The 25,208-nt window shown below is 37.5% G+C and overlaps 1 protein-coding gene across 3 annotated transcripts; it reads left to right on the top strand.

The window, feature by feature from the left end:
* The first annotated feature begins 228 nt into the window (after positions 1 to 228).
* CCNC (cyclin C) lies at positions 229 to 24,995 on the top strand. Of its 3 annotated transcripts, XM_059700861.1 has the most exons (13): positions 229 to 512; positions 5,868 to 5,974; positions 6,856 to 6,940; positions 7,094 to 7,163; positions 11,411 to 11,462; positions 12,416 to 12,471; positions 15,885 to 15,920; positions 16,568 to 16,659; positions 17,281 to 17,348; positions 20,970 to 21,049; positions 22,230 to 22,348; positions 23,137 to 23,231; positions 23,772 to 24,995. In XM_059700861.1, exons 1-12 carry the CDS (start codon positions 481 to 483, stop codon positions 23,186 to 23,188), a joined length of 849 nt encoding a protein of 282 aa, XP_059556844.1. In that variant the 5' UTR covers positions 229 to 480; the 3' UTR covers positions 23,189 to 23,231; positions 23,772 to 24,995. The 3 variants fall into 3 exon arrangements, with proteins under 3 accessions (XP_059556844.1, XP_059556843.1, XP_059556845.1); XM_059700860.1 differs by lacking the exon at positions 23,137 to 23,231 and having other exon boundaries at positions 234 to 512; XM_059700862.1 differs by lacking the exons at positions 229 to 512; positions 6,856 to 6,940; positions 23,137 to 23,231.
* Positions 24,996 to 25,208: the final 213 nt, after the last annotated feature.

Raw genomic sequence — 25,208 nt, forward strand, 5'->3', positions numbered from 1 at the left:
CCACCATGCTGCTTTGGGGGCCTGTAATATGGACAATGGAATAACACAGCCCAGCCCGAAGAGCATTGCATCCCCACCCAGCGAATGGTTACTGCCCCAGAAAACCAGGCAGCACGGGCTACAGGCCGGCACTAGCGCGAAGCTCTCGCGAGAGCCTCCCTCCCTCGGCGAGCCTTCGTGAGCACCAGTTCCCATCCACTATCTCGGTGCGACCAGAGGCTGTCTCCTCCCAGCCGGCTTCCTCCCCCACAGCGGGGCGGGCCGGAACTTTTATCCATAGGAACGGGTTTGCACAGTAGAGTGTTGCCGGCCGGCGTCAAAAGGAATTGGGTGCCATCCTCTTCCTTTTACCTTCGTCGCGGCGGAGCGTAGCTGAGCCGATCCGATCGAGGAGCGCGGTTACCGGGCGTGCTGGGTCTATGGTCGCTCCGCGAGCCGCTCCGCCGGCTGGTGCTTTTTTATCAGGGCAAGCTGTGTTCCATGGCAGGGAACTTTTGGCAGAGCTCCCATTAGTAAGTGAGCTTCCGTCTTCTCGCTGGGGCTGGCTCTTGGGGGGGGCGGTGATGACGGGGCCTGCGACTCCCCTTGGCCTAGAACAGCCCCTGTCCCGAACGCCGCGGAATCTCCCGGCAGTCGGTGGCGGCCGGAAGCGGGATGCGTCTTTCTCTGGCAACTCCCCTCTCCCCTCCCTTTGGCTGAGTTGGGGGGCGCGGGGGGGGGGGGGGGGCCTCTGTCTCCGGGTGGGAGGTTTAGGATTCTTGGATTAGCTAGGCGCGGAGGGGCTGGGCTGGGCTGGCCTGGCCTGGCACAGGTAGGGGAGCGTGGCACAGTTCAGAGCTGGACGCTGGCTCTTCAGGACCTGGTGGGTCACCTTTTGCCGGGGATCTCGCCAATGGGTCGGTGTCCTACCTTGTCTTTTGTCATCCACCTCCTGTCTTGAGTGGATTTAATGTTATTCCGAGAAGGAGTCGGGCTTGTTTCTTCTCATTAACCGCCTCCTGCCAGTATTTTATGTCTACATGGAGCTTTATGTTGGTAAGGTATAGGGCAGGTGCTCTCAACATTTATTTCATTAATCATCTGTGCCTGATATTTTAAGAGTGTATTTATCAGTGACGTTGCCGATTTCCTTCACCTTTTTCATGAATAAATCTTTGTTTCTGTCAATGACCATGGAAGAGCTAGAGTAATATTAAAAACATTTCCCCCTACGTACATTTGTTTAAGCAGTCAGGAAGGTGGGTGATGGGGCTAATTGAACTTTGACTAGACAAGTGAAAGATGAATACAACCCGATAAAGATGATATCTTAGTGTAAATACTCTCTAATGCCAAGAGAGCATTAGTAGATGTAATTTAAATTTTGATTCTGTTTAAAGATTGGATTACAGTGTTCATTCTTTTTTTTTAGCCCTTTGCAGGAAAAAAGAAACAATGGGCATGGATACCTATTTTCAGAAAAGCAGATTTTCCTCTTGTTGTTAAGTGATTCTGTGGAGATGAAATGCTGTAAAAGCTTTACGTCTGATAGTTTTTATTTTATACTGTTTCACTCACTGAAATACTTGTTTGGGCAAAATTAAAATACAGGAAATTTAGGTAGTGGAGAAGAGGTATTCTGAGAAACTGAAAGAAGGTGAGAGAATTGACAGCTGTTTGTCAGAATTTATAGGGATTTTTCAACTTAAAAAAATAATGTATTTGAGGGTTTTTGAGGTTTTTTTTATTGTAGTTGATTTCTAACTTCATGCCATTGTGATCCAAAAAGATGCTTAGTATTATATCAGTCTTCTTGAATTTATATAGACTTGTTTTGTGCCCAAACATGTGGTCTGTCTTTGAGAATGTTTTATGTGCACTTGAGAAGAATGTATATTCTGTTGCTTTGGGGTGAAATGTTCTGTAAATATCGGTTAGATCTATCTGATCTAGTGTGTCATTAAGGCCTCTGTTTCCTTGTTAATTTTTTGTCGGGAAGATCTATCCAATGATGTCAGTGGGGGTGTTAAAGTCCCCCACTATGACTATTGCTGTCAATCTCTCCCTGTATGTCCATCAAGAGTTTTTTAATGTACTTGGGTTCTCCTATATTGGGTGCATATATGTTTACAAGGGTTATATTTTCTTGTTGAATCATTCCCTTTAGTATTTATTACGAAGTAGCCTTCTTTATCTCTTGTTTTGTGAAGTCTATTTTGTGATAAGAAACCCTTGCCAGTTTGGCTCAGTGGATAGAGCATTGGCCTCCAGACTGAAGCATCCCGGGTTCCATTCCCGTCAAGGGCAGGTACCTTGGTTGCAGGGTTGCAGGCTCAATCACCAGGACCCGTGCAGGAGGCAACCAATTGATGTGTCTCTCTCACATCCATGTGTCTCTCTCTGTCTCTCCCTCTCCTTTCTACTCTCTCTAAAAATCAATGGAAAAATATCCTTAAGTGAAAATTAACATAAAATAATCTATATAATAAAAGGCTAATATGCAAATTGTCCCCTTGACTGGGAGTTCAACCAGGAGGTCGACCAGGGGGCAGGGCTGGCCGGCCACCCCCTCCTCAGCCCCTCCCCTTGGCCTGACCCCCCCCCCCCATCGGCCCTTGCCACCCAGATCGGGGCGGGGCGGGGCCGGCCCACCAAATGCCTGTGGCCCCTCCTCCCAGCTGGGCCCACCCCCAACTGGCCCCCCCCTACCGTGATCGGGGGTGGGGTTGGCCGGCCAACCTCCTGCATCCCCTCTCCCCAGCTGGACCCCACCTGTGCACGAGTTCGTGCACCAGGCCTCTAGTAATAATAATAATTGTAATAGAATAGCAGGAAATTTTCTGAAAAATAATATCAAGGAGAGGGCATTTTCCATACTAGATTTTAATTATTTAATGTTATATATTTTTAAATAGTATGGTATAAGGAGGAAAAAACAAAAATAGGAAATTATAAAGAAAATTCAAATATAATGATAAAATTATACATTAGGAAATATTTTGGTGACATTTGGATAACCATTTGACAAACATTTAGCTGGATCTCTATCTATATCCTATACCAAAATAAATTCTGGATGGATCACAAATTTAAAGGAAAAAAAATGGATAAATTTCAATATGTATATAAGTGATTCAGATTACTGTATTACAAATAATTAAATATTGAGCGATCATGCTAAACTTTGGAAATATTTGCAGCATATTTGATAGACAAATGATTTATTGTCCATAATAAACAAACTTTAGATCAGAAGAATCTCCTAAACAAAACAGATGACTATCTCATTTTAAAAATGGCCATATTAGAATTACAATGTACAAAAGAAGAATTCTCTTTGACTAATAAAAACATAGAAAATGTTTAACTTAAGATGTATACTTAAATAGCCCAGCCAGTGTGGCTTAGTGGTTGAGCTTTAAGCCATGCACCAGGAGGTTGCTGTTTCGATTCCCCTCAGGACACATGCCTGGTTGCAGGTTTGATCCCCAGTAGGGGCTCTGCATGAGGCAGCAAGCAGATCGATGTTTCTTTCCTTTTTTTTTTTTTAAATCTTCACCCAAGGATATTTTCCCATTGATTTTTAGAGAGAGTGGAAAGGAAGGAGAGATACAGAGAGAGAAACATCCATAGAAGAGAGACATCATTTGGAAGATTGGCAATAACCCATATGGTTAAATACTTTAAGACATGCCCAGGTACTGTTCATAGGAATGGAAATTGTTGTGACTTATGGAACTTACCAGGTGTACCAGTTAATAATGGCGGATTTTGTAATCAAAGAAAACACGATAATTTCAAGAGAAACATCAAAAGTGCTTTATTCAAAGTAATGTCCATTGCTACCTACACATTTCCCCATCTTTCAGATAATTTGTGGATACTGTCCCAATAGAACTTTTCTTGTTTTGAGGCAAACCATTCAGAGACCCAATTTTCCACTTCTTTGTATGTTTTGAAGTGCTGCTTGGAAAATGGGTGTGCCATCGATTGGAACAAGTGGTAATCTGAAGGAGCAAGGTCTGGTGAATACAGCGGGTGGGTTAATACTTCCCAGACAAGATCTTTTAACGTGTCTTTAACTGGTTCTGAAGTGTGTGATGGTGCGTTATCATGAAGCAAAGTTACTTTGCCGTGTCTTCTGGCCCATTCTAGTCGTTTCATGATCAAAGTGTGGTTAAAATTGATTATTTGTTGTCGCTAGTGATCAGTATTAATGGTTTCACCTGGTTTTAGAAGTTCATAATACATCACACCTTCCTGATCCCACCAAACGCAGAGCATTGTCTTCTTTCCGAAGAGATCTGGCCTTGCAGTTGATGTTGATGGTTGACCTTGATCAACCCATGATTCTGTGCATTTGGGATTCTCAAAATAAATCCACTTTTCATTGTCAGTCACAATTTGATGCAAAAAAGACTTTCTTTCGTGCTGTTGAAGCAACATTTTACTGATGACTTTTTAGTTTTCCATTTGTCTTTCGTTCAGTTGATGTGGCACCCATTTTCCTTCCTTTAAAATCTTTCCCATTACTTGTAAATGATCAGAAATTGTTTGCTGAGCAATGTTGAATCTTTCTGCAAGTTGTTTTTGAGTTTGACACCCATCTTCAACCAATAATGCTTGTAATTGTTGGTCTTCAAACTTTTTCAATTGACCTGGACATTCTTTGTCTTTCACATCGAAATCATCACTTTTAAAGTGTTTAAACCAGTGTTCACAAGTATCTTGAGATGGAGCATGTTCACCATAAACTTCCTGAAGTATATAACTTTTTCTTCAAAATAATGAATTAAAACTTTCCGCAAATGCTCTTTTTTTGGCATGAAATTCGACATTTTTAAGCATAAAAATATCTATGATGTTAACACCTTCAGCAAATTTGACATGAAGTTTTGAAGCTTGCTGTCAATACAGCAAAATAGCATACATATCAAATCGCATATATATCAACATATGTGTAACTCCATCTATCAAAAAAAATCTGCATTATTAACCAGTACACCTAGTAAACTGACAATTTATATCAAAGTTACCAGCAAAACTGGCCCATCAGTTCTACTTCTATGAAATTATTTCAGATGCATTATTAATCAAATATATAAGGCTGAATTTCAAAGATATTCATTAAAGTATTACTTGCAATGGAGTGGGGAAAATAACCTACATGCCTATCAATAGGGATTAACTAAAAAATAATGATTCAATCCATAATGCTGCTCATCAGTTTAAAAGAATGCTGAATAATAAATTCAGTGACATTAAAATACTTCCAATACATACTGAGTGACAAAAGCAGGTTGCAGAATAGTGGTTTTTTTTTTTGGGGGGGGGGTGGTTATGTCATTTTCATATTTGGTTAAAAATAGTAGACTTGACTAAGCAGGAGGAAGGAGGCTGTCAGTGAATACATTCTGAAGCAGCTTTTACATGTTTGGAATGGTTAGGTAGGAAAATTAAATACTCCAATTACTCATGAACAACTGATAAAAGATAAACTTCATCAAATTCAAGGCACCATCAGTTGTTGCCAAATATCTTCACCATTATTTTATGTATTACTAAGAAAGAATAAAAGTAGGGCCACTTATAAGGCTGAGGCACCACTGATTGTAAGATGCATCTTTTTGTCAGAATCTTAGTATCAATGAAAATACAATAAAACTAGTGACAGACTGAGAAGGAAGAGAGAAAATATAAAAAATTTCAGGGCATATTTACTAGCAAAATAATTCTGTGTTGGGAGTTTCAAGAAATGTGGAAAATAATGTCTTTCAGGGTTATGTGTACTTTGTATTTCTCAGAATGTTAATAACTTGTTTGATCTCAGAATATTTTCTATGACTTCGTTGATTTTTCTATAGCATGTTTATCTTTGCTTCTTCTAGTTTGCAATGGATTTTGGATGAACAAGATCTGTTGAAGGAACGCCAAAAGGACTTAAAGTTTCTTTCAGAAGAAGAATATTGGAAATTACAAATATTTTTTACAAATGGTAAAAAAAAAATTTTAATTAGTTGAAATGGTATAGTTGATTACCTCTGAATTAAAATATTTTTGTGCAGTAATTTGTGATGAGCTGTTTTAGTCCCTACTTAATATTTTTATTTATACATGTAACCTTTTTACAACTCATACTCATTTATCTTTTTTTTTACGTGATCTAAATAAAGTCGTTTTTGAATCTTAATGTCAGAAACATTCAAGACAGTTTCAAAGTATTCCTTAATCTTTCTAAGCCTTTATGATGCATTATTAAACTCAATTTAAGATTGGCTAGAGCATCGCTTCTCGGCCTTTTGGCTAAGATCAAGTGAAGATTGGCTAGAGCAGATTACTTTGAGGATAAATGATTCTTTGGATTGACATCCTGTATTGGGCATTCCTATCTTATAAGTTTGCTTTGGAGGGAAGGGGATTTAGAGGCAAAAGATTCTTGCTCTGCTATATGGTTGCTTTGTCACATGATCTTTCTAACCTTCAGTTCACTCTTCTGCAAACCTACCTCTTGTTTTAAGGATTCATTATGGATTTGTAAGTAAACTTTATAAGTTGGTAGTTATAGTGAGTTTGATAGGTATTTAATCTTTTTATATTCTAAAAATAATATGAGAGGCATTGAAATTCTTAGAAGGTAGAGGAGAAATTCCTATCATTCAACTTCTTTAATACAAAAATGGTGTTTGCTATGGGGCAATTCAATTTTTTGTTTTTATTTATGCATATCCATATATTTTTGTAAATTCTAGTATTAACACTGTTATCCAAGTAGAGCTTTGTAGGATGTGTAGGTTTTTCCTCTATGTTAAAAATGAATATAGTTATGATTTAACCACATGGATACCAGAAAATACATTTAAAACTTTTTCTTTTTAGTTATCCAAGCATTAGGTGAACATCTTAAGTTAAGACAACAAGTTATTGCCACTGCTACAGTCTATTTCAAGAGATTCTATGCCAGGTAGGACTGTTTTATTTTGGAAATGTTATGCTTATTTGAGACTCTTATATAAGTTTGATGAACCTTAGTATAGATGAATCATGTGTTTGCCATAGTTATCTTAATTTTTTCTAGTGTTTTTTCTACATGTAACTTTGTTTTACTGTTTTTTAGGTATTCTCTGAAAAGTATAGATCCTGTATTAATGGCTCCTACTTGTGTGTTTTTGGCATCCAAAGTAGAGGTATGAAATAATTTTCTATTTTTCATCAAGTATAGTCAATGTGTGTTGCCCCAGTTTTCACATTACCTATGTAAAAATAATAATAAATGGTGATTTATGCAAAATACTGAAATTTGTACCAAAATTAAAGAAATATACACATATCTGTATTTTATATATTCATTTAATAAATGATTTTATAGCACTTACTGTGTACAATCAAGTGCTATTTTAAGTCCTTTTACAACTATAACTGACTTAATTTTCATAACAAAGAGATATATCCTATATAATAAAAGGGTAATATGCAAATTGACCCTAACAGCAGAATGACTGGGAATGACTGGTTTCTATGACACACATTGACCACCAGGGGGCAGACGCTCAACACAGGAGCTGCCTCTTGGTGGTCAGTGCGCTTCCACGTGGGGAGCGCTCTCAGCCAGAAGCTGGCTCATAGCTGGCCAGCACAGCAGCGGTGGCGGGAGCTTCTCCTGCCTCCGCGGCAGCGCTAAGGATGTCCAACAGGCCTAAGCTGTTGGATATTGCCCAAGGGCTCCTGAGCTGCCAGAGGGTTGTCTGACTGCCAGTTTAGGGTTAACCCCCTGGGGAGCGGGCCTATGCCAGCAGGTGGACATCCGCAGGTGGACATCCCCCAAGGGGTCCCAGCCTGCAAAGAGGGCACAGACCAGGCTGAAGGACCCCTCCCCTCCCTCCGTGCATGGATTTTTCATGCACTGGGCCTCTATAATAATAAAAGGGTAATATGCTAATTAGACTGGATCTTCCGGATGTCATTCCAGACGTCCTTCCTGACGAAGCTGGGGCGAAGGGAAGTCAGCCTGGGTCCCGGGTGCCTGCGGCAGCCGTAGGAGGGAAGCCCAGATCCTGGGTACCAGAGGGAAGCTGGTGCCAGCAGCCAGGGGAAGGAAGGCCTACTCTACATCGGGCCTCTAGTAGATATATAAATGAGGAAATTGAACTGCAGAGAGGTTAAGAAATTTGCCTAAGATCATGGAGCTGGTAAGCAGCAAAGCTAATATTTGAACCCTGGGAGTCTAGCTCATAAATCCCATGCACTTAACTGCTTTGCTGTACTGCCTCTAAGACATTTATTGTTTGGCACTAAGTAGTATTCCGTAAGTGCCACAAGTTCTTACTATAACTGGACAGTATCCTTCTTCATTTGCTTTCTATGTCCTACTGTATTCCCTTCCTGCCTCCTAATGATTGGCTTCTCACCAACCCATAGGGAAAGCTAGGGGAAGGCAGGGATTGGGGGTGGCTCTAGCTACGTAGATTCTAATGAGGAATCATTTTGGCAGTGAGAGTAGAGAAATTAGGTGAGGGAGAGAGAAGAGAGATGAAAATTTGCACCTGAAACCAAATCTTTGGCCACCTTATTTACCTTTTCAGTATTTTTAAGAGAGCTCAGGTAAAATCCAGACAATAGTAGCAGACATTGACTAGTTTACATAATAATCTATGCAGTCTTTAGCATTATGAAACTTTTGTGTTATGTTTCTGTTTTTAGCTCACAGCTTTAGAATAGTAATTGTATTCTTGAATATTGAATGTTATTTTAACCAAGTAAGTTTACATTCTTTTTGATACTCATTTTGAATTTTATGTTAGCCATTATTTAGGATTGTTGATGATATCTTTCCTGCATATTACCTAAAATAATGAGAGTTGACTCTATTAGAAATTATATTAAGACAAGCTTTCTAGAGGTTTAAGGTTTTCTAATTGTAAGTGATAGTTTAAGGAGGCAGAACCAGCTTTGTTGTTGTTAAGTTTTTCAATGGAAAACAAAATGTTTATAAAAGGCCCGTATTGTGGGGTGATTTTCCCAAGTATTATCATGTAATTTTATGTATTGGAAGCACAATCAGTATGGGAACCTAGACAAAATTTTATAAACTTCTCTTAATTTGTCTTGTTTCTTTATATTTTTTTGTTATATGATTTTCTAAGTAGAATCCTATTTTACAATTTATTGAAAGTTTTCGCCTTAAGAATTTTGCATAGCCCAGCTATTGTGGCTCAGTGGTTGAGCCTCAACTTATGAACCAGAAGGTTAAGGTTCAATTCCTGGTCAGGGCATATGCCCTGGTTTTGGGCTCAGTGTCAGTAGGGGGCATGCAGAAGGCAACCGATTGATGATTCTCTCTCATCATTGATGTTGTTATCTCTCCCTCTCCCTTCCTTTCTAAAATCAAATATGTGTGTGTGTGTAATTATTTTTATCCAAAAAATAATAAAAAATTATTCCTAAAATAATGTATCTTCATAGTTGGTTATAGCTTTATTTTTTTTTTCATCTTTATGACCAAATCTTTCTTTGTTTTGTCCAGTTGTGTGGAAATTAAATGTAAATGGTACTTAAGGAGATGTCTCAGGTGTTTACTTTTTAATCTTAGTTATTATAGTTTAAGGTTTAAATGTGAATATAGATATATACATACATATATATACATACATACATGCCCCACTGCCCTCCCTTGTCCAAGGATAAGGATGTAAGTTGAAGGTATTTGAATAGACTAGATTTAGTTTAGTTTCTTTGTTGGCTAAGGAACCAATTCTTAATTTTTGTTTTAAAATGAAATGAAGCCCTAACCAGTTTGGCTAAGTGGATAGAGCAGACTGAAGGGTCCCAGGTTCGATTCCAGTCAAGGGCATGTACCTTGGTTGCGGGTACATCCCCAGTAGGGGGTGTGCAGAAGGCAGCCGATCGATGTTTCTCTCTCATCGATGTTTCTAACTCTCTATCCCTCTCCCTTCCTCTCTGTAAAAAACTCAATAAAATATATATTTATTAAAAAAATAAATTGCCGAAACCAGTTTGGCTCAGTGGATAGAGCGTCGGCCTGCGGACTGAAAGGTCCCAGGTTCGATCCCGGTCAAGGGCATGTACCTGGGTTGCGGGCATATCCCCAGTGGGAGATGTGCAGGAGGCAGCTGATCGATGTTTCTCTCTCATCGACGTTTCTAACTCTCTATCCCTCTCCCTTCCTCTCTGTAAAAAATCAATAAAAAATATATTTAAAAAATAATAATAATAAAATAAATTGAGCCGAACCGGTTTTGCTCAGTGGATAGAGCGTCGGCCTGTGGACTCAAGGGTCCCGGGTTCGATTCCGGTCGGGGGCATGTGCCTTGGTTGCAGGCACATCCTCACTGGGGGGCGTGCAGGAGGCAGCTGGTCGATGTTTCTTTCTCATCGATGTTTCTGGCTCTCTATCCCTCTCCCTTCTTCTCTGTGGAAAGTCAATAAAATATATTTTAAAAATAAATAAATAAATAAATTGAAATGAAGGCTTTAGTAATCTTTTTTTTAATATATATTTTAGTCATCTTATTAGGTTGATTACATTAAATGAGGCAATATATGTAAGGTGGATCACCTCGTAAATTTTAGTCATTTTTAGAATGGTGGTATATTAAGCTCAAAGAAGAAATGGGAACTGACATTGGAAGTCTTATACTATATTATTCTTCTCTTGCTGTTTCAAAAAGAATAATTGTGTGGTCTTTTGAGTTCTTTTGGTGATATTAAAGTTTATTTTCTTCAGTAATTTAACTTCTTTATTATTAAATGGCAAGAAATATTTGTTAGTCCAGGTCCAATTGAATAAGAAAAACACTTAATATTCTTGCTATTAAGGGCAGAAGCTAAAAAATCTCCTTGGAAGCTAATTTGAGTGCAGAAAACTATCATGTCCCTGGTTTCTAATCTGGTATCTTTCAGTGATGTTAAATTAAAATTATTTAAACACTTAAATTGAAGCAATTTTAAGGAAAGGTAATACATTTAGAGATTTAAGTACATCATACCTCAAGTAGGTAGAAGATGAATAGACAATATAAATATGAGGGGAGCCCTGGCCGATTTAGTTCAGTGGTTAGAGCATTGACCCTCGGACTAGGACTAAAGGGTTGCAGGTTCAATTCCAATGAAGGTCACATACCGCAGTTGTAGGCTCCATCCCCGGTCCTGGTTGGGATGCCTGCCAATGGCAACCAATTGATGTGTCTCTCTCACATCAATGCTTCTCACATGTTTTTCTCTTTGTCTCCTCCCTCCCTTCCACTCTCTCTGAAAGTCAATGTAAAAAATATCTTTAGGTGAGGATTAAAAATAAATAGATAAAATATAAACAAGGAGGAAACATAGGAAATATTCTGTTTTGAATAGATCTCAAATACCCTTGAGTTCATTGGCTTTCTGTGTACCTGATCTTGACCACTTTTTTTTTCTCTAGGAATTTGGAGTTGTCTCAAATACAAGACTGACTGCTGCTGCTACTTCTGTATGTAAGTGCAAAAAGTATATCCTGCTTTAAGGATATAATTCTTAGGAGAGCTCTGTAGGGCATGGATGTTTTTCAGTTTATAAGACCTGTGACAGATTATTTGGGTTTATTAAATCTCCTGAGGTCTCTGACCTTCATGGCTATTATACTTGACAAAAAATAAAGTTAAGCCTGGCTGGAGTGGTTCAGTTGGTTGAGCATTGTCCCATGCACCAAAAGGTTGCTGGGTCGATTCCCGGTCAGGGGCGAGATCAGGCCGGCGCAGGGGAGCAAGCAGTTAGGGGGTGATCAGGCCAGCAGGGTAGAGCAGTTGGGGGTGATTAGGCTGGCAGGGGAGGGCAGTTGGGGGCAATCATGACACTTGCTCCCCGGCGCTGGCCTGATCTTGCCCCTAACTGCTTGCTCCCCTGCGCCAACCTGATCTTACCCCTAACTGCTTGCTCCCCTGCGCCAACCTGATCTTGCCCCTAACTGCTTGCTCCCCTGCCAGCCTGATTGCCCCTAACCACCTCTGCCTCGGCCCCCTCGGCCCCCACCACCATGGCTTTGTCTGGAAGGAAGTCGGATGTCCGGTCCACCCGGTCTAATTAGCATATTACTCTTTTATTAGTATAGATATTTTTGTGAACAGATTCCTTCTAAGCTAAATGACCACATGGAAGTTTTGGCCTAAGAATATTGAATAAAAAAGTTATTCCTTAAAAAAAAAGTATCTTTTCATATTTAGTTATAGCATTATTTCATTGAGGCTCTGTAATTGTAATATGGATGGGGGCCTGGGACTTCCTGCCACTCATTTTGCTCACCTAAAAGCAAGAAAATCTGGGTTTCTACGTGTCTCCAAGCTCCCTACTAAAAATGATTAAGCCCTACCTTAAATACTATACAAAGTGTTAAAGAAATTTGGGGTTAATTCACTTTCTCATTTACTGTTTTGTTTTTTGTTTTCTCCAGTAAAAACTAGATTTTCATATGCCTTTCCAAAGGAATTTCCTTATAGGATGAACCATGTAAGTATATTGTATCAAGTAAAACTATTTGTCAAAGTTGCATATAAACTAGCTCCATTTTACATTAGAATAAACTGAATAGTCTCCTAGAAATGGCAGTTCCAAATATTACAATATAGACTTTAATTCTAAATGAAAGCTAAATTGTTTCTATTATTTTTAAAAATACTTCATAGCAATGGTTATAAACCTTGGGTGTCCATTAAATCACTTTGGGAACCTAATAATACTGATGTCAGGACCTCTCTAGACCAACTAAATGAAGATTTTCAGTCTTGAGGTCTGGGGACTGGTATTCCTAAAAGCTCCCAGGTGATGCCAATGTGCAGTTGGAGCTACTATGGAATAGTATGAAAATCATATTTGAAATTTTACATTATGTTAGAAGATAAATCTCTATTGGCATTCATATAGGCATGTTGTTTTCCACCTTGCAAGGGGTTTCTTCATTCCGTTTAACTTGTATTTATTTTGTTTCTTTTTTTAAAATTAAATCTTTACTGTTCAGATTATTATAGTTGTTCCTCTTTGTTCCCCCCATAGCTCCCCTCCACCCAGTTCCCACCCCACCCTCTGCCCTTACCCCCCCCTTCCTCATCCATAGGTGTACAATTTTTGTCCAGTCTCTTCCCGCACCCCCCAGTACCCCTGAGAATTATCAGTCCACTCCCTTTTTATGCCCTGATTCTATTATATTCACCAGTTTATTCTGTTCATCAGATTTTCTATTCACTTGATTTTTAGATTCACTTGTTGATAGATATGTATTTGTTGTTCATAATTTTTATCTTTACCTTTTTCTTCTTCATTTTCTTAAAGAATACCTTTCACCATTTCATATAATACTGGTTTGGTGGTGATGAACTCCTTTAGCTTTTCCTTGTCTGTGAAGCTCTTTATCTGACCTTCCATTCTGAATGAGAGCTTTGCTGGGTAAAGCAATCTTGGTTGTAGGTTCTTGCTATTCATCACTTTGAATATTTCTTGCCACTCCCTTCTGGCCTGCATAGTTTCTGTTGAGAAATCAGCTGACAGTCATATGGGTACTTCCTTGTAGGTAACTAACTGTTTTTCTCTTGCTGCTTTTAAGATTTTCTCTTTGTCTTTTGCTCTTGGCATTTTAATTATGATGTGTCTTGGTGTGGTCCTCTTTGGATTCCTTTTGTTTGGGGTTCTCTGCGCTTCCTGGACTTGTAAGTCTGTTTCTTTCACCAGGTAGGGGAAGTTTTCTGTCATTATTTCTTCAAATAGGTTTTCAATATCTTGCACTCTCTCTTCTGGCAACCCCATAATTCGGATGTTGGTACGCTTGAAGTTGTCCCAGAGGCTCCTTACACTATCTTCATATTTTTGGATTCTTTTTTCTTTTTGTTTTTCCAGTTGGGTGATTTTGCTTCTTCGTATTTCAAATCTTTTTTTTTTTTTTTAATATATTTTATTGATTTTTTACAGAGAGGAAGGGAGAGAGATAGTCAGAGACATCGATGAGAGAGAAACATCGATCAGCTGCCTCCTGCACATCCCCCACTGGAGATGTGCCCTTGACCGGAATCGAACCTGGGACCCTTCAGTCCGCAGGCCGACGCTCCATCCACTGAGCCAAACCGGTTTTGGCCGTATTTCAAATCTTTGACTTGATTCTTGGGATCCTCTTGTCTGCTGTTGGATCTCTGTATATTATTCTTAATTTCAGTCAGTGTATGCTTGATTTCTAGTTGGTCCTTTTTCATATTCTCAAGGGTCTGACTAGGTTTCTTTAGGATCTCACTAAATTTACTGGTAGTTTCTAGAAAATTCTTGAAAAACTTTATAACTGTGGTTTTGAACTCTATAGCCAGTAGTTTGCTTTCCTCCATTTCTGTCATTTGTGACCTGTTTCTTTGTCTCCGCATTTTGACTGCTTCCCTGTGTTGATAGAGTGGCTTTCTGTGTTAGGTGTCCTATAGGGCCCAGTGGCTCAGCCTCCCCAATTACCTGAGGTGGACACTCTTGGTGCACCCCTTTGTGGGCTTTGTGCACAATCTTGTTGTAGTTAAGCCTTGATTGTTGTAGGTTTCACTGGGAGGAATTGACCTCCAGGCCAATTGGCTGTGAGAATCAGCTGTGTCTGCAGTGGGAGAACTTCTGTGCTGGAGACACCCCTCCAGGGCAAGACTTGCTTCAGTGGGGCTTTGGTGCTCACTGAGTCAGCCCCCTGAGTGTGTCCCTTATGGATCTGAGGAGTTGTAATCTGGATGGTCCCACTCTGACCACTGGGTACACTGGCTCTTGGATCTCTAAGGAGGTGTTAATTTAGCCTCTGCCTGAGGCTACCCAGCAGGAGCTACAGAGAAATCTGCAGATTCCTCCTCTTTGTTTAGGGTTTGGAGGTGCCCAGATGAAGCCCAGCTGTGAAGCAATGCAAGCTGCTGTGGGGCCTTGGGCCTTCTTTTGGATGTTTGGGTCTCTCTGACTCAGCTGCAGTTTGTTAGGTAATTTTAGATTGCAAAGGGCCAGGGCATTCTTATGCAAAAGCCTCTGCGCACAGCTTGGATGGGGCAGGGTCTCAGGGAATCAACAGGGCAGAGCAAACAGCTATGGCTGATCCTCAGCCCTGCCCTAAGAGGCCCCGGGTCTCTGTCCCTCAGTAAACGCTGTAAGCACCTCTGAGGGAAAGCCGCCCTCAAGTTCCACCCGATGCCAGACAATCCAGTTTCTCCCCGTATGAGTCTGGGTCCCCAGAGACTCGCCCAGAACTGTAGTTCAGAGCAGTTGGGAGGCTGTGTCTCCCTACTGATTAAAAAAGACAACCGTGTCCTCAGTTGCCAGCCCTTTCCACGTGCCTCCGTACCTCTGCACTTTACTTCTGCACTTTACTTCTGCACCTCTTCTTAGTCTCAGTGTGCTTTTCTCTTTCCTTCTAGTTGTAGAATTTCCACTCAACCAGCCTTCCTGGGGTTCTGGATGATGTCCGTTTTGTCTTTTAATTGTAGTTTTGAAGTGGTTGTGCGAGGCAGCAATTTCAGGTGTTTACCTATGCTGCCATCTTGGTTTTCTTTTGTTTCATTTTTTAGTATTCTTTCCTTTTATTGATTTATAATATAATAAGAATAACATTTAAGATAATTGCATTTTGTATATTGTAAAACCTAAAGTTTATACTGGATATTTTAAATAAAAATAAGTAATAAGAATGTTCATGAGGCTGGGTTTCTTTAGGGATTAAAATCCTTTATAATCATAATTGTATTCCTTATGTAGTAATCATTTCATTGCATAAGTTAATTATAATATGAGTTACTATGTTTATGTTCTTGATTTAAAAGTTTTTAGTAAAAATCTGTGATAAATTACTATGCCTATAAATCGTTGTTAGACTAAGTAGATTCATCTAATTTTATTTCATGTTGACATTTATAATCTTTTTTAAACAGATATTAGAATGTGAATTCTATCTTTTAGAACTAATGGTAAGTATATTTCTTCCTTGTGATTAATAGAATAAAACTTATTTAGTGAAGTTAGAAATTTTTTAAAGAAATATTTGTAGAGAGGTGCATTTTAAAACTATCTAAGTGATGTGATACATGATGGTGAAATCATAGTACCTAGTAGCATCATCACCTGTATCCTCTTAAATAATTTGTGTAGCCTACTTAGGATGGGAATATTTTTCTGTTCTATAGTAACTATAATAAAAGGATTACAAGCAAACCAATCAGGACATTAAGCCACTGTCAATTATTTGCACAATTTGTGTATGTTTGTGGTGTTATTTAAAGATAGATATGTCTTTGGCAGAATTCTCCTCCAGGTGGGAATTACAGATTTATAGGCTAATAAGAGGTTTCAGTGTGTTGCAGATGTGACACTTTGAGTCTCTAAGGGATTGGATGCTGACTGACTGCCAACCGATTTGCCAAGGTATATTCCAGAGAGAGCACTGCCTTCTCTATTATAATAGTTTAGGGCTGCCATAGTGGTTTCTTAAGACAATAAGAGGGAAGCAAGCATGAGTTAGAGAAATACATAATTATAAATCAGTAGGGTAATGATAAGTTTTTTGTGTTGTAATAAATTTGTTTTTATACATACACATTTTTTAAACTGTTTCTAGGATTGTTGCTTGATAGTGTATCATCCTTATAGACCTTTGCTCCAGTATGTGCAGGACATGGGCCAAGAAGACATGTTGCTTCCCCTTGCATGGTAATTAGAACAGAAGTTATTCATAGCATAACTTGTTATTAGCTAAGAAGATTGATGACTAAATATTAAGTTTAGTATTTTTAAAGTAATTAAAGTAGTGCCCCAAGATATTTTATGTTGAAAAAATATATACTTATTGAATTTTAATAACTATATTGGTACAAATGATAAAAATCTTCAAATTATATATTTGATGAATATTTTCATTAAAATTTGATTATTATGAAAAACACTGTTGATATAAAAAGTCAATTTATCTTTAAAATTATCAGAATACTTTCTGGTAGTATTCAGTGTACATATTCATTGTATGATTTCTGGTTTCCTATATGATATTCTAATTTTTGAAAAATTAGAAGAAAATCTTTAAAATTTACTGTGAGGTTTTAAATTTTAAAATATATTTAGCTATCATTTTATTCATTAAAATATGCTTATTTATTCAATCATTCATGTATCCATCTTTTTCCCATGATATTTTCACCTTTATATCTGTGCTTCGGTAATATAAAAAAGAAATAATGTGTACAAAGATGGTAAATACAGCCCTCTCTGGAGGGAAATGTATAATCATATGAGGTAGTTCTGCTTTCAGTAATAATATGGTTTACATTTCTATAGGAGGATAGTGAATGATACCTACAGAACGGATCTTTGCCTACTGTATCCTCCTTTCATGATAGCTTTAGGTATGTAAGTGTGATTTACCTTTATTAGTTTAATTGTTATAAATCTATTTAGGTCATCCTAAAAGAAATTTCACCCTATAGTACTTTTTTTTATATTTCATGAAGTAATTAATAGACTAATCCTTGCATGTGAGTTTTCTTTTTTTTTTTTTTCTTTTAAATATATTTCATTTATTTTTTACAGAGAGGAAGGGAGAGGGATAGAGAGTTAGAAACATCGATGAGAGAAACACCGATCAGCTGCCTCCTGCACACTCCCCACTGAGGATGTGCCCGCAACCAAGGTACATGCCCTTGATCGGAATCGAATCTGGGACCCTTGAGTCTGAAGGCCGATACTCTATCCACTGAGCCAAACCGGTTAGGGCGAGTTTTCAATAATATGAACTAAACTGTCACAAATCAGGATTATTGTCCCCCTTTACCCTCCCTTTTTTTGTTTGTTTGTTTGTTTTTAATCATTTAAAATAATTTTAACCAGTGTTTAGGGGGGAAAGTTCAGAATAAAGTCCTCAAAGGTTGAGTAAAGGAGCCTCTGTGGTCCTTAACGCCTTTTTGGAGGGATAAGTTAGCTACCATTCTATTATCTGTGGAAGGCAGTACTGGGTTAGAACACAGTCCTTGGAGTCAGATGACCCTAGGTTTAAACTTTGCTTCCTTTATAGTTGTGGAAAAATTATCTAACTTTTCTTAGGTTGTTTTCTAAATTGTAAAATGTGGGGATACTAACAGCTCCATACAGACTTGTTGTAAGAATTAAATGAGATACCTTATAGAACACCAAATATTGTCTGCCTTATATTAGGCACTTATTACTTTTTGTTCCAGTTCTTTTCTCTGTTGATAGCCATGATTCTATCCACTTGATCACTTCCCCCATTCTTTAACAGTCCAGACTTACTGTTTTCTCTTTTTTCAATTATTCCTTTAATGTTAATGTTTCTTATCCTTCTCATATCAGGGGTGGCATATACGTTATACTTATATATGTTGAAGTTTAATTTCACAAAATTTATTTAAAATAACAATTAATGACAAAAATAACCTGTTAATTATAAGCAAATTTTGCTTTAAAGCATTTTAGAATTAACAGGCTATTAATTTTGACAAATGACATAGGGACCTGAAATTTTGTCCGTTAAATCCAAAGTTCGTTAAATCTAGGGCTCACTGTATTGGTAATTAATACCTTTCTTTAGTAATTTCATACCCATAATCTTTTTTTGTTCAGGTTACCACAATAGTCTATTTCCTGACCAATTGGCCTCCAGCATCCCTGTTCTTAGGGAGCCAGTCAATCTCCTCCACACTTGAACTTGGCTACTAGTTCTCAACCAGAGATAATTTTGTTCTTCAGGGGATGTTTGGCAATGGTTTTGGTTGTCACAGCTGTGCTGAGATGCCACTGGCATTGGTGGGTAGAAGCCAGGGATATTGTCAGTCTCAAAGAATTGTCCAGCCCACAATGTCAATGGTGCCAAGGTAGAGAAACTCTGATGTAGAATTTTACCCCAATGAAAACTTTTTTTTTCCAATGAAAACTTTTAAGTGCTTCTCCCAATTTTTGGATAAAATATACAACTTCTTTTGACCATTTATATGCTTGCCATTTTCTGCTCCCACTCTCACCTATTTTTAAGACTTGGCTTAGATTTCACCTTTAGCCATACTGTCCCCCCACTATCCCTCCCTATATCATCTCATGCTGGGTTCAATGTACTCTGCATATACCCTTATGATGTTTTCCACTGTGTTTTAATTACCTGTTATAATTTCAGTCTTTAAGCTTCTCAACCCCTCCTGGATCTAAGTCCTTTATATAGCTCCATTTGACTTGGTGCAACCACTGCAACCGTTTACAGTTAAGTCACTGATTGTCTAGAATATCATCCTTAGCAAAGTCGTATGTGTAAGCACATCAGGGAACATAAGTCTTAACAAGCTAGGGTGGAATCCAAGTAACCAAGCTGCTCAGTAGGAATTACATTGGGCAAAATTATGATGTAGCTTGTTATCTTTGAAATTTTTACTATCTTTGTTAGTTGTATATCTATTCTATATATATAAAAGCCTAAGCAACTGAACGACCTGTTGACTGGTTACTATGACACACACTGACCACCAGGGGGCAGACACTCAATGCAGGAGCTGCCCCCTGGTGGTCAGTGCACTCCCACAGCCAACCTCCCATGGCCCCTCCCCCCAGCCAGCTAACCTCCTGTGGCCGCAATCGCCGGCCAGGCCAAGGGACCCCCCACCCATGCACGAATTCATGCACCAGGCCTCTAGTAATGTATAGAAGTATATACAATGCATTATATATTTTTTCTAAGATCTATTTTATTACAACACTCAATTCTGTACTAATGTGCCCAGTTTTCACCTAATTTGATATACTAATAACTTTAAAAAGTAGTTCTGGTTGGGTGGTTCAGTTGGTTGGAGCATCCTCCCATGCAAGGTTCAATTTCTGGCCAGGGCACATACCTAGATTGCTGGTTCAACAGTCAGGGTGCACACAGGAGGCAGTTGATTGATGTTTCTCTCACACCTGTCTCCCTCCATTCCTTCATCTTTCTAAAACCAATAAACATATCCTCATGTGACAATAAAAAAAAAAGGCAGAGGCCAAGGCTGGTTTGGCTCAGTGGATAGAGCATCGGCCTGGGGACTGGAAGGTCCCAGGTTCGATTCCGGTCAAGGGCATGTACCTGGGTTGTGGGCACATTCCCAGTAGGAGATGTGCAGGAGGCAGCTGATCGATGTTTCTCTCTCATTGATGTTTCTAACTCTCTATCTCTCTCCCTTCCTCTCTGTAAAAAAATCAATAAAATATATATTTTTTAAAAAAGGCAGAGTCAACAAACACTACTTTTAGTTGAAATATCAAAACATGGTCCATATTGTTGAAATTTATCAGTATATTGCTTGGCTGAGATTTTTGTTTTGTTTTATTTATTTATTTACTTACCTCCTCACCCGAGGATATGTTTATTGATTTTAAAGAGAGAGGAAGGAAGGGGGGAGAGAGAGAAACATCAATGTGAGAGAGAAACATCAATTGGACTGGGGATTGAACCCACACCTAGGTATAAACCCTGACCAGGAATCAAACCTTCCACCTTTGTGTATGGCAAGCACATCAAACTCACGGCTGGTGGGCCACATGCCTCGTTAACCCTAACCTGCCACGGGATGACACTCCAACCAACTGAGCCACCTGGCCAAGCATTTTCTTTCTTTTTTTTTTTTTTTAATCACACTGACTTCTGATTATATTGTATACTACTTTGTATCATTGTTCAGAGATAATTTCTCTGCTTTAATTTCCTCATTGAATTTTTCTCTCTCTAACATGCCCTGACTCTCAAGGCAACTGCACCATGCCACACTGAGGAGCTGGAAATGTCAAGAACCTTAATATGGTCTAATAATTTTTTCTGTCTGTATGAGGTTAAATTGATGGCATGGTCAATGGTAACTATTATATGAATCTATGCAATTTTCTAAAAGAATATTGGAAAATATACATGAAAAATGTAAAATTTTACCTTATTTCTGAGTCCACACATTGTATGTTTCTAGTTAAACGTGGGCCTTTGTCTCTTATTTTCTTTCCAGCTTGCCTACATGTAGCCTGTGTTGTACAGCAGAAAGATGCCAGACAGTGGTTTGCTGAGCTTTCTGTGGATATGGAGAAGGTATTCTTTAAAATTCCCTTAGTGCAGTGGTTCTCAACCTTCCTAATGCCGCAACCCTTTAATACAGTTCCTCATGTTGTGGTGACCCCCAACCATAAAATTATTTTCGTTGCTACTTCATAACTGTAATTTTGCTACTGTTATGAATCGTAATGTATATATCTGATATACAGGATGTATTTTCATTGTTACAAATTGAACATAATTAAAGCATAGTGATTAATCACAAAAACAATATGTAATTATATATGTGTTTTCCGATGTTCTTAGGCGACCCCTGTGAAAGGGTTGTTTGACCCCCAAAGGGGTCGTGACCTACAGGTTGAGAACCGCTGCCGTAGTGGAATATAAACTTGGAACATTTTAAAGTTAATGTCATATTTACTAAAGTCTTAAGGCTCAGATCAGGCTAAAAAGTTTTTGGTAAAAAATAAAAAAGAAGAAACATGTTTAGCAAGAAGACTAAGGTTCTCTTTCTCTTTTCATTTTAGGCTTAAGCAGAATGATAAACTTTTAGTTTGATTAGTTGAAGAGCAGCCTCTAATTTCCAGGATTATTTTAAAAGCTACCTAGTGACCACTAAATGGTGCTATAAACTTCTAGGACACAGGCTATCTTCTGGCAAAGCGGTTTTTGCCCTTTTTTCTATCTTTCCTGCTGAAATGTTAATAGCATTCAAATTAATCCAAGGTTAGGTCTACTCAGGTGAGAAAGAAAGAGCTAATTTGGAAACTGGATATACAAATTTATAACTGCCAATTTTTTAGCACCTTAACTTGTTTACTATAGTTAATAGAATCAAAACAATATCTTTTTGCACTACTTTCCATTAAATTGTTTGAAACTACTGTATAGTGGTAAACTTCATGATTTAGACTTCTATTCCTAGTACCTCACTGTTTTCTTTTGGTTTAGATATCAGCAGATGGAAGGAAACTAACTGCAGAGAGATGGATAAGGATGGACAGGGGCATACATGTTAACAGATGAGAGGCTAGAAGGAAAAGCCTAAATAGCAGATACAAATACTACTTTCACATTTATCAGGATTGTCTTGCTTAAATACTTAAGGACAGACATTGTCTTTTCACCGTTTCTGAGGCATGCTGGATGTGTATTCTTTATATACTCGATGTTGCTTTACATTGTCACTGAGAACTTTTTAAATATTTTCTTCTAGATTTTGGAAATAATCAGGGTTATTTTAAAACTATATGAACAGTGGAAGAATTTTGATGAGAGAAAAGAGATGGCAACTATTCTTAGCAAGATGCCAAAACCAAAACCTCCTCCAAACAGGTACTTTGTAAACTTTAATTATAGATTCCATTTAATTATATATTTCATACATATTATCACATTTTTTCATAGATTACATTGTGTTTTTTTTTCCTTAAAATTTCTTCCAAAACTTCACAATACATACTAATTTTTTTTTAATTTCTGACTTGATAGATTAAGAATGTCTCATTTTAAAATATTAATTGGATCATCTGTTAGTAACTTCCTAATGCAATGGCAGGTCTATTACAGGTATCCCTCAACATATGGCTAGATACTATACATAAATTTAAAAAGGACAAAATTAAGCCAGTTTATCAGAGATTCAGAGATAAAGAATTCTGTAGTACTCCAATGTCAGTGTGACTCTGTCATCTTTTTTATTTTATTTTTCCCCAATACTGGCTGTTATCCTGTTTTATGAATTAGATTATTGATCTGATATTGTAAAGATAAAAAATTTTAGCTTTTGAGTGCCCCAAATGACACCCAATGAACATAATCTTATTAAATATGAATCACTTATGCTCAGGGGGCTTTTGTTGTTGTTTTAATAGGATCTGTTCATTTAGTTTAGTGGTTCTTCGCTTTCACTGTACATCAGATCATTGGGGTAGGAATCAAGATCAGAAGGGATTAAACAAATAGTGCCCATCCTAATTAACTTATATTTAAGTTATCAAACATTGAGATAGATTTGTAGGTCTGATAAGTTAATGTCACTGTTGGGAAAAAATAAATACTTATACAAGGAGCTGTTTTAAGGCAGTCATTCAAACAGCTACCTTTGGATGCATTTTTTGCAGAAGTTCCCTGAGTGATTCTCCACTAGTGGCAGGGCCTGAAGCTGCAAGATGATGATGGACAAGATAAGGCAATAATCCTATTGCCACAGATACTGGTATTTTCAGTTTTAGTTATTTTTATTTTGAATATTCAGCATTTTCCTGGAAATTACCATATTTTTATTTATAAAGGTTTGCTGTGTTTACATATGATTTTAGTATGCCTTTGGATAGTAATTTTTTGGGTGGAGAATACTTCTTGATTTTCATAGTTGTTTAGTAGAAATAAGATTTTATATGTAAGATTTAATTTTATAGGAAATTTGTTCAGAAGCTCTAATCTATATGTTGAGTGATACCTGTAATGACAATGAAATCCCATACCCTAATTTAAATTTTTTGAGTGTATATGGACTAACTTCCAGAATGCTTGTTATGTATGAGGGCACTAAGTTATATAAGAATAAAAATTTAAAACCAAATGTTAGTCTTCTGGATTTAATTTTTCCACATCTGTGTCTTACAGTTGGGAATGTCTTTGTTTTGTAAGTTTGTACTACAGAATAACTAATGTTAAAATTATTAGTAGGCTTATCCGGGTGTTGAAAATGAATCTTTTAATTGGTATAAAATCTCTTTCTTCCCCACTTGAACAGTGAAGGAGAGCAGGGTCCAAATGGAAGTCAGAATTCTAGCTACAGCCAATCTTAAAACATTCCGAAGAATTCCGTAGTGGACCAGTTGGAAATAAACCATTGGACAGATTTCAGTAATGTCTTCAATGGAACACAAATGAACATGAATAGCTTGTTTCTGTCAAGCATATTGGGAAGTGATTTTATTTTTGCAAAATAAGGTTTTCCTTACCTAATTTGATTCTAGTACATAATTGATTAAAGGCTCTTGATTTTTTAAAGTTTGGAAAGGTTCTAAGGGGACCTACAGACAGACATTTCAAAATTAATAGCTTTTGCTAAGTATAATTTTTCTTAATTTGGATAATAATTGTAGTTTTTTATTAAGCCAGGAAACATGAAGCATAATTTGTTTAAAATTCTCTTTGGTCATTGAAGGACCAAAAAAGGACATAAAAAGTGAACTATATGAGGGGTTTTCTCCCTCCTTAACTTAAACTTTAAAACTGTATTTAAGGAATCAAATCTTACAAAATCCTGAAAGATTTTGGTAATGATATTGATAATTTCAGGGAAATTAATCAAGTACCTATTGATTTTAAAGTGTATTTTATTCAGTAGTTTTAGTATCTTGCCATGGAAGATACTAGCCCAGCCTCGCAGAAAAGTGCAATATGTATAGCATACTTTGACATTTTAAAAGTTTTATTAATTCTGTAACCATTTTGAAATGCTGGGCAAACTTTTTTTAAAAACCTACATGAAGTTATTTGCATTTGACTCAGTTTAATCAGACATTTAGAAAGCTAATTGGATAAAACATAAAATGGTTGAAATTTGATAACATTTTAATGTTAATTTTTACTCTACTGTGAAAAGTTTTTTATATGACATACACACTCTAGTTTATTTTTATGTCTTAGCCTGGATTTACAAATTTATTACAGGTATCCTGAGCCAGGAACACAATCAGGTTTCAGGCCAGTTTGATACTGGCTATTCTTAATTCTCACATGAGCGTAGGATTTAAGACTAAATGTTATGTCAGTGGGACTGTGCTGTCTGTGGAACTTAATAAATTAATCATTTTCTTCAGACTTGAAGGAGAGAGATAAAATTTAGAGTCATAGGATATTGATGTACAATTTAAGGATTAAAAAATTTTATGAATCAATTGTGAACAATGAAATTACATGTTGATTTCGTAGTATAAAACTGCAAAAATAAAAGTACGTTCTCCAGCTATATTGACCAGTGTCTTGAATATTTATCTTTTTAAATCTGCCTTATGTTGTTTTCTGAGAAGAGTGCTTCTTCTTTAGACAAGTATTAAAGCCTCCTATAGTTAATCAAGTGGGTAATTTCAAAAGGTTTAAAATTAAGGCTAAATATTAATCACTTGTGTTAAGGGGGCTTTTGTTGTTGTGAAGAGTAGCAGAGAATCTGGAAAGGGAGATT

Source organism: Myotis daubentonii, chromosome 6 (genome assembly GCF_963259705.1).
Source record: "Myotis daubentonii chromosome 6, mMyoDau2.1, whole genome shotgun sequence".
NCBI classification, from domain to species: Eukaryota; Metazoa; Chordata; class Mammalia; order Chiroptera; family Vespertilionidae; genus Myotis; species Myotis daubentonii.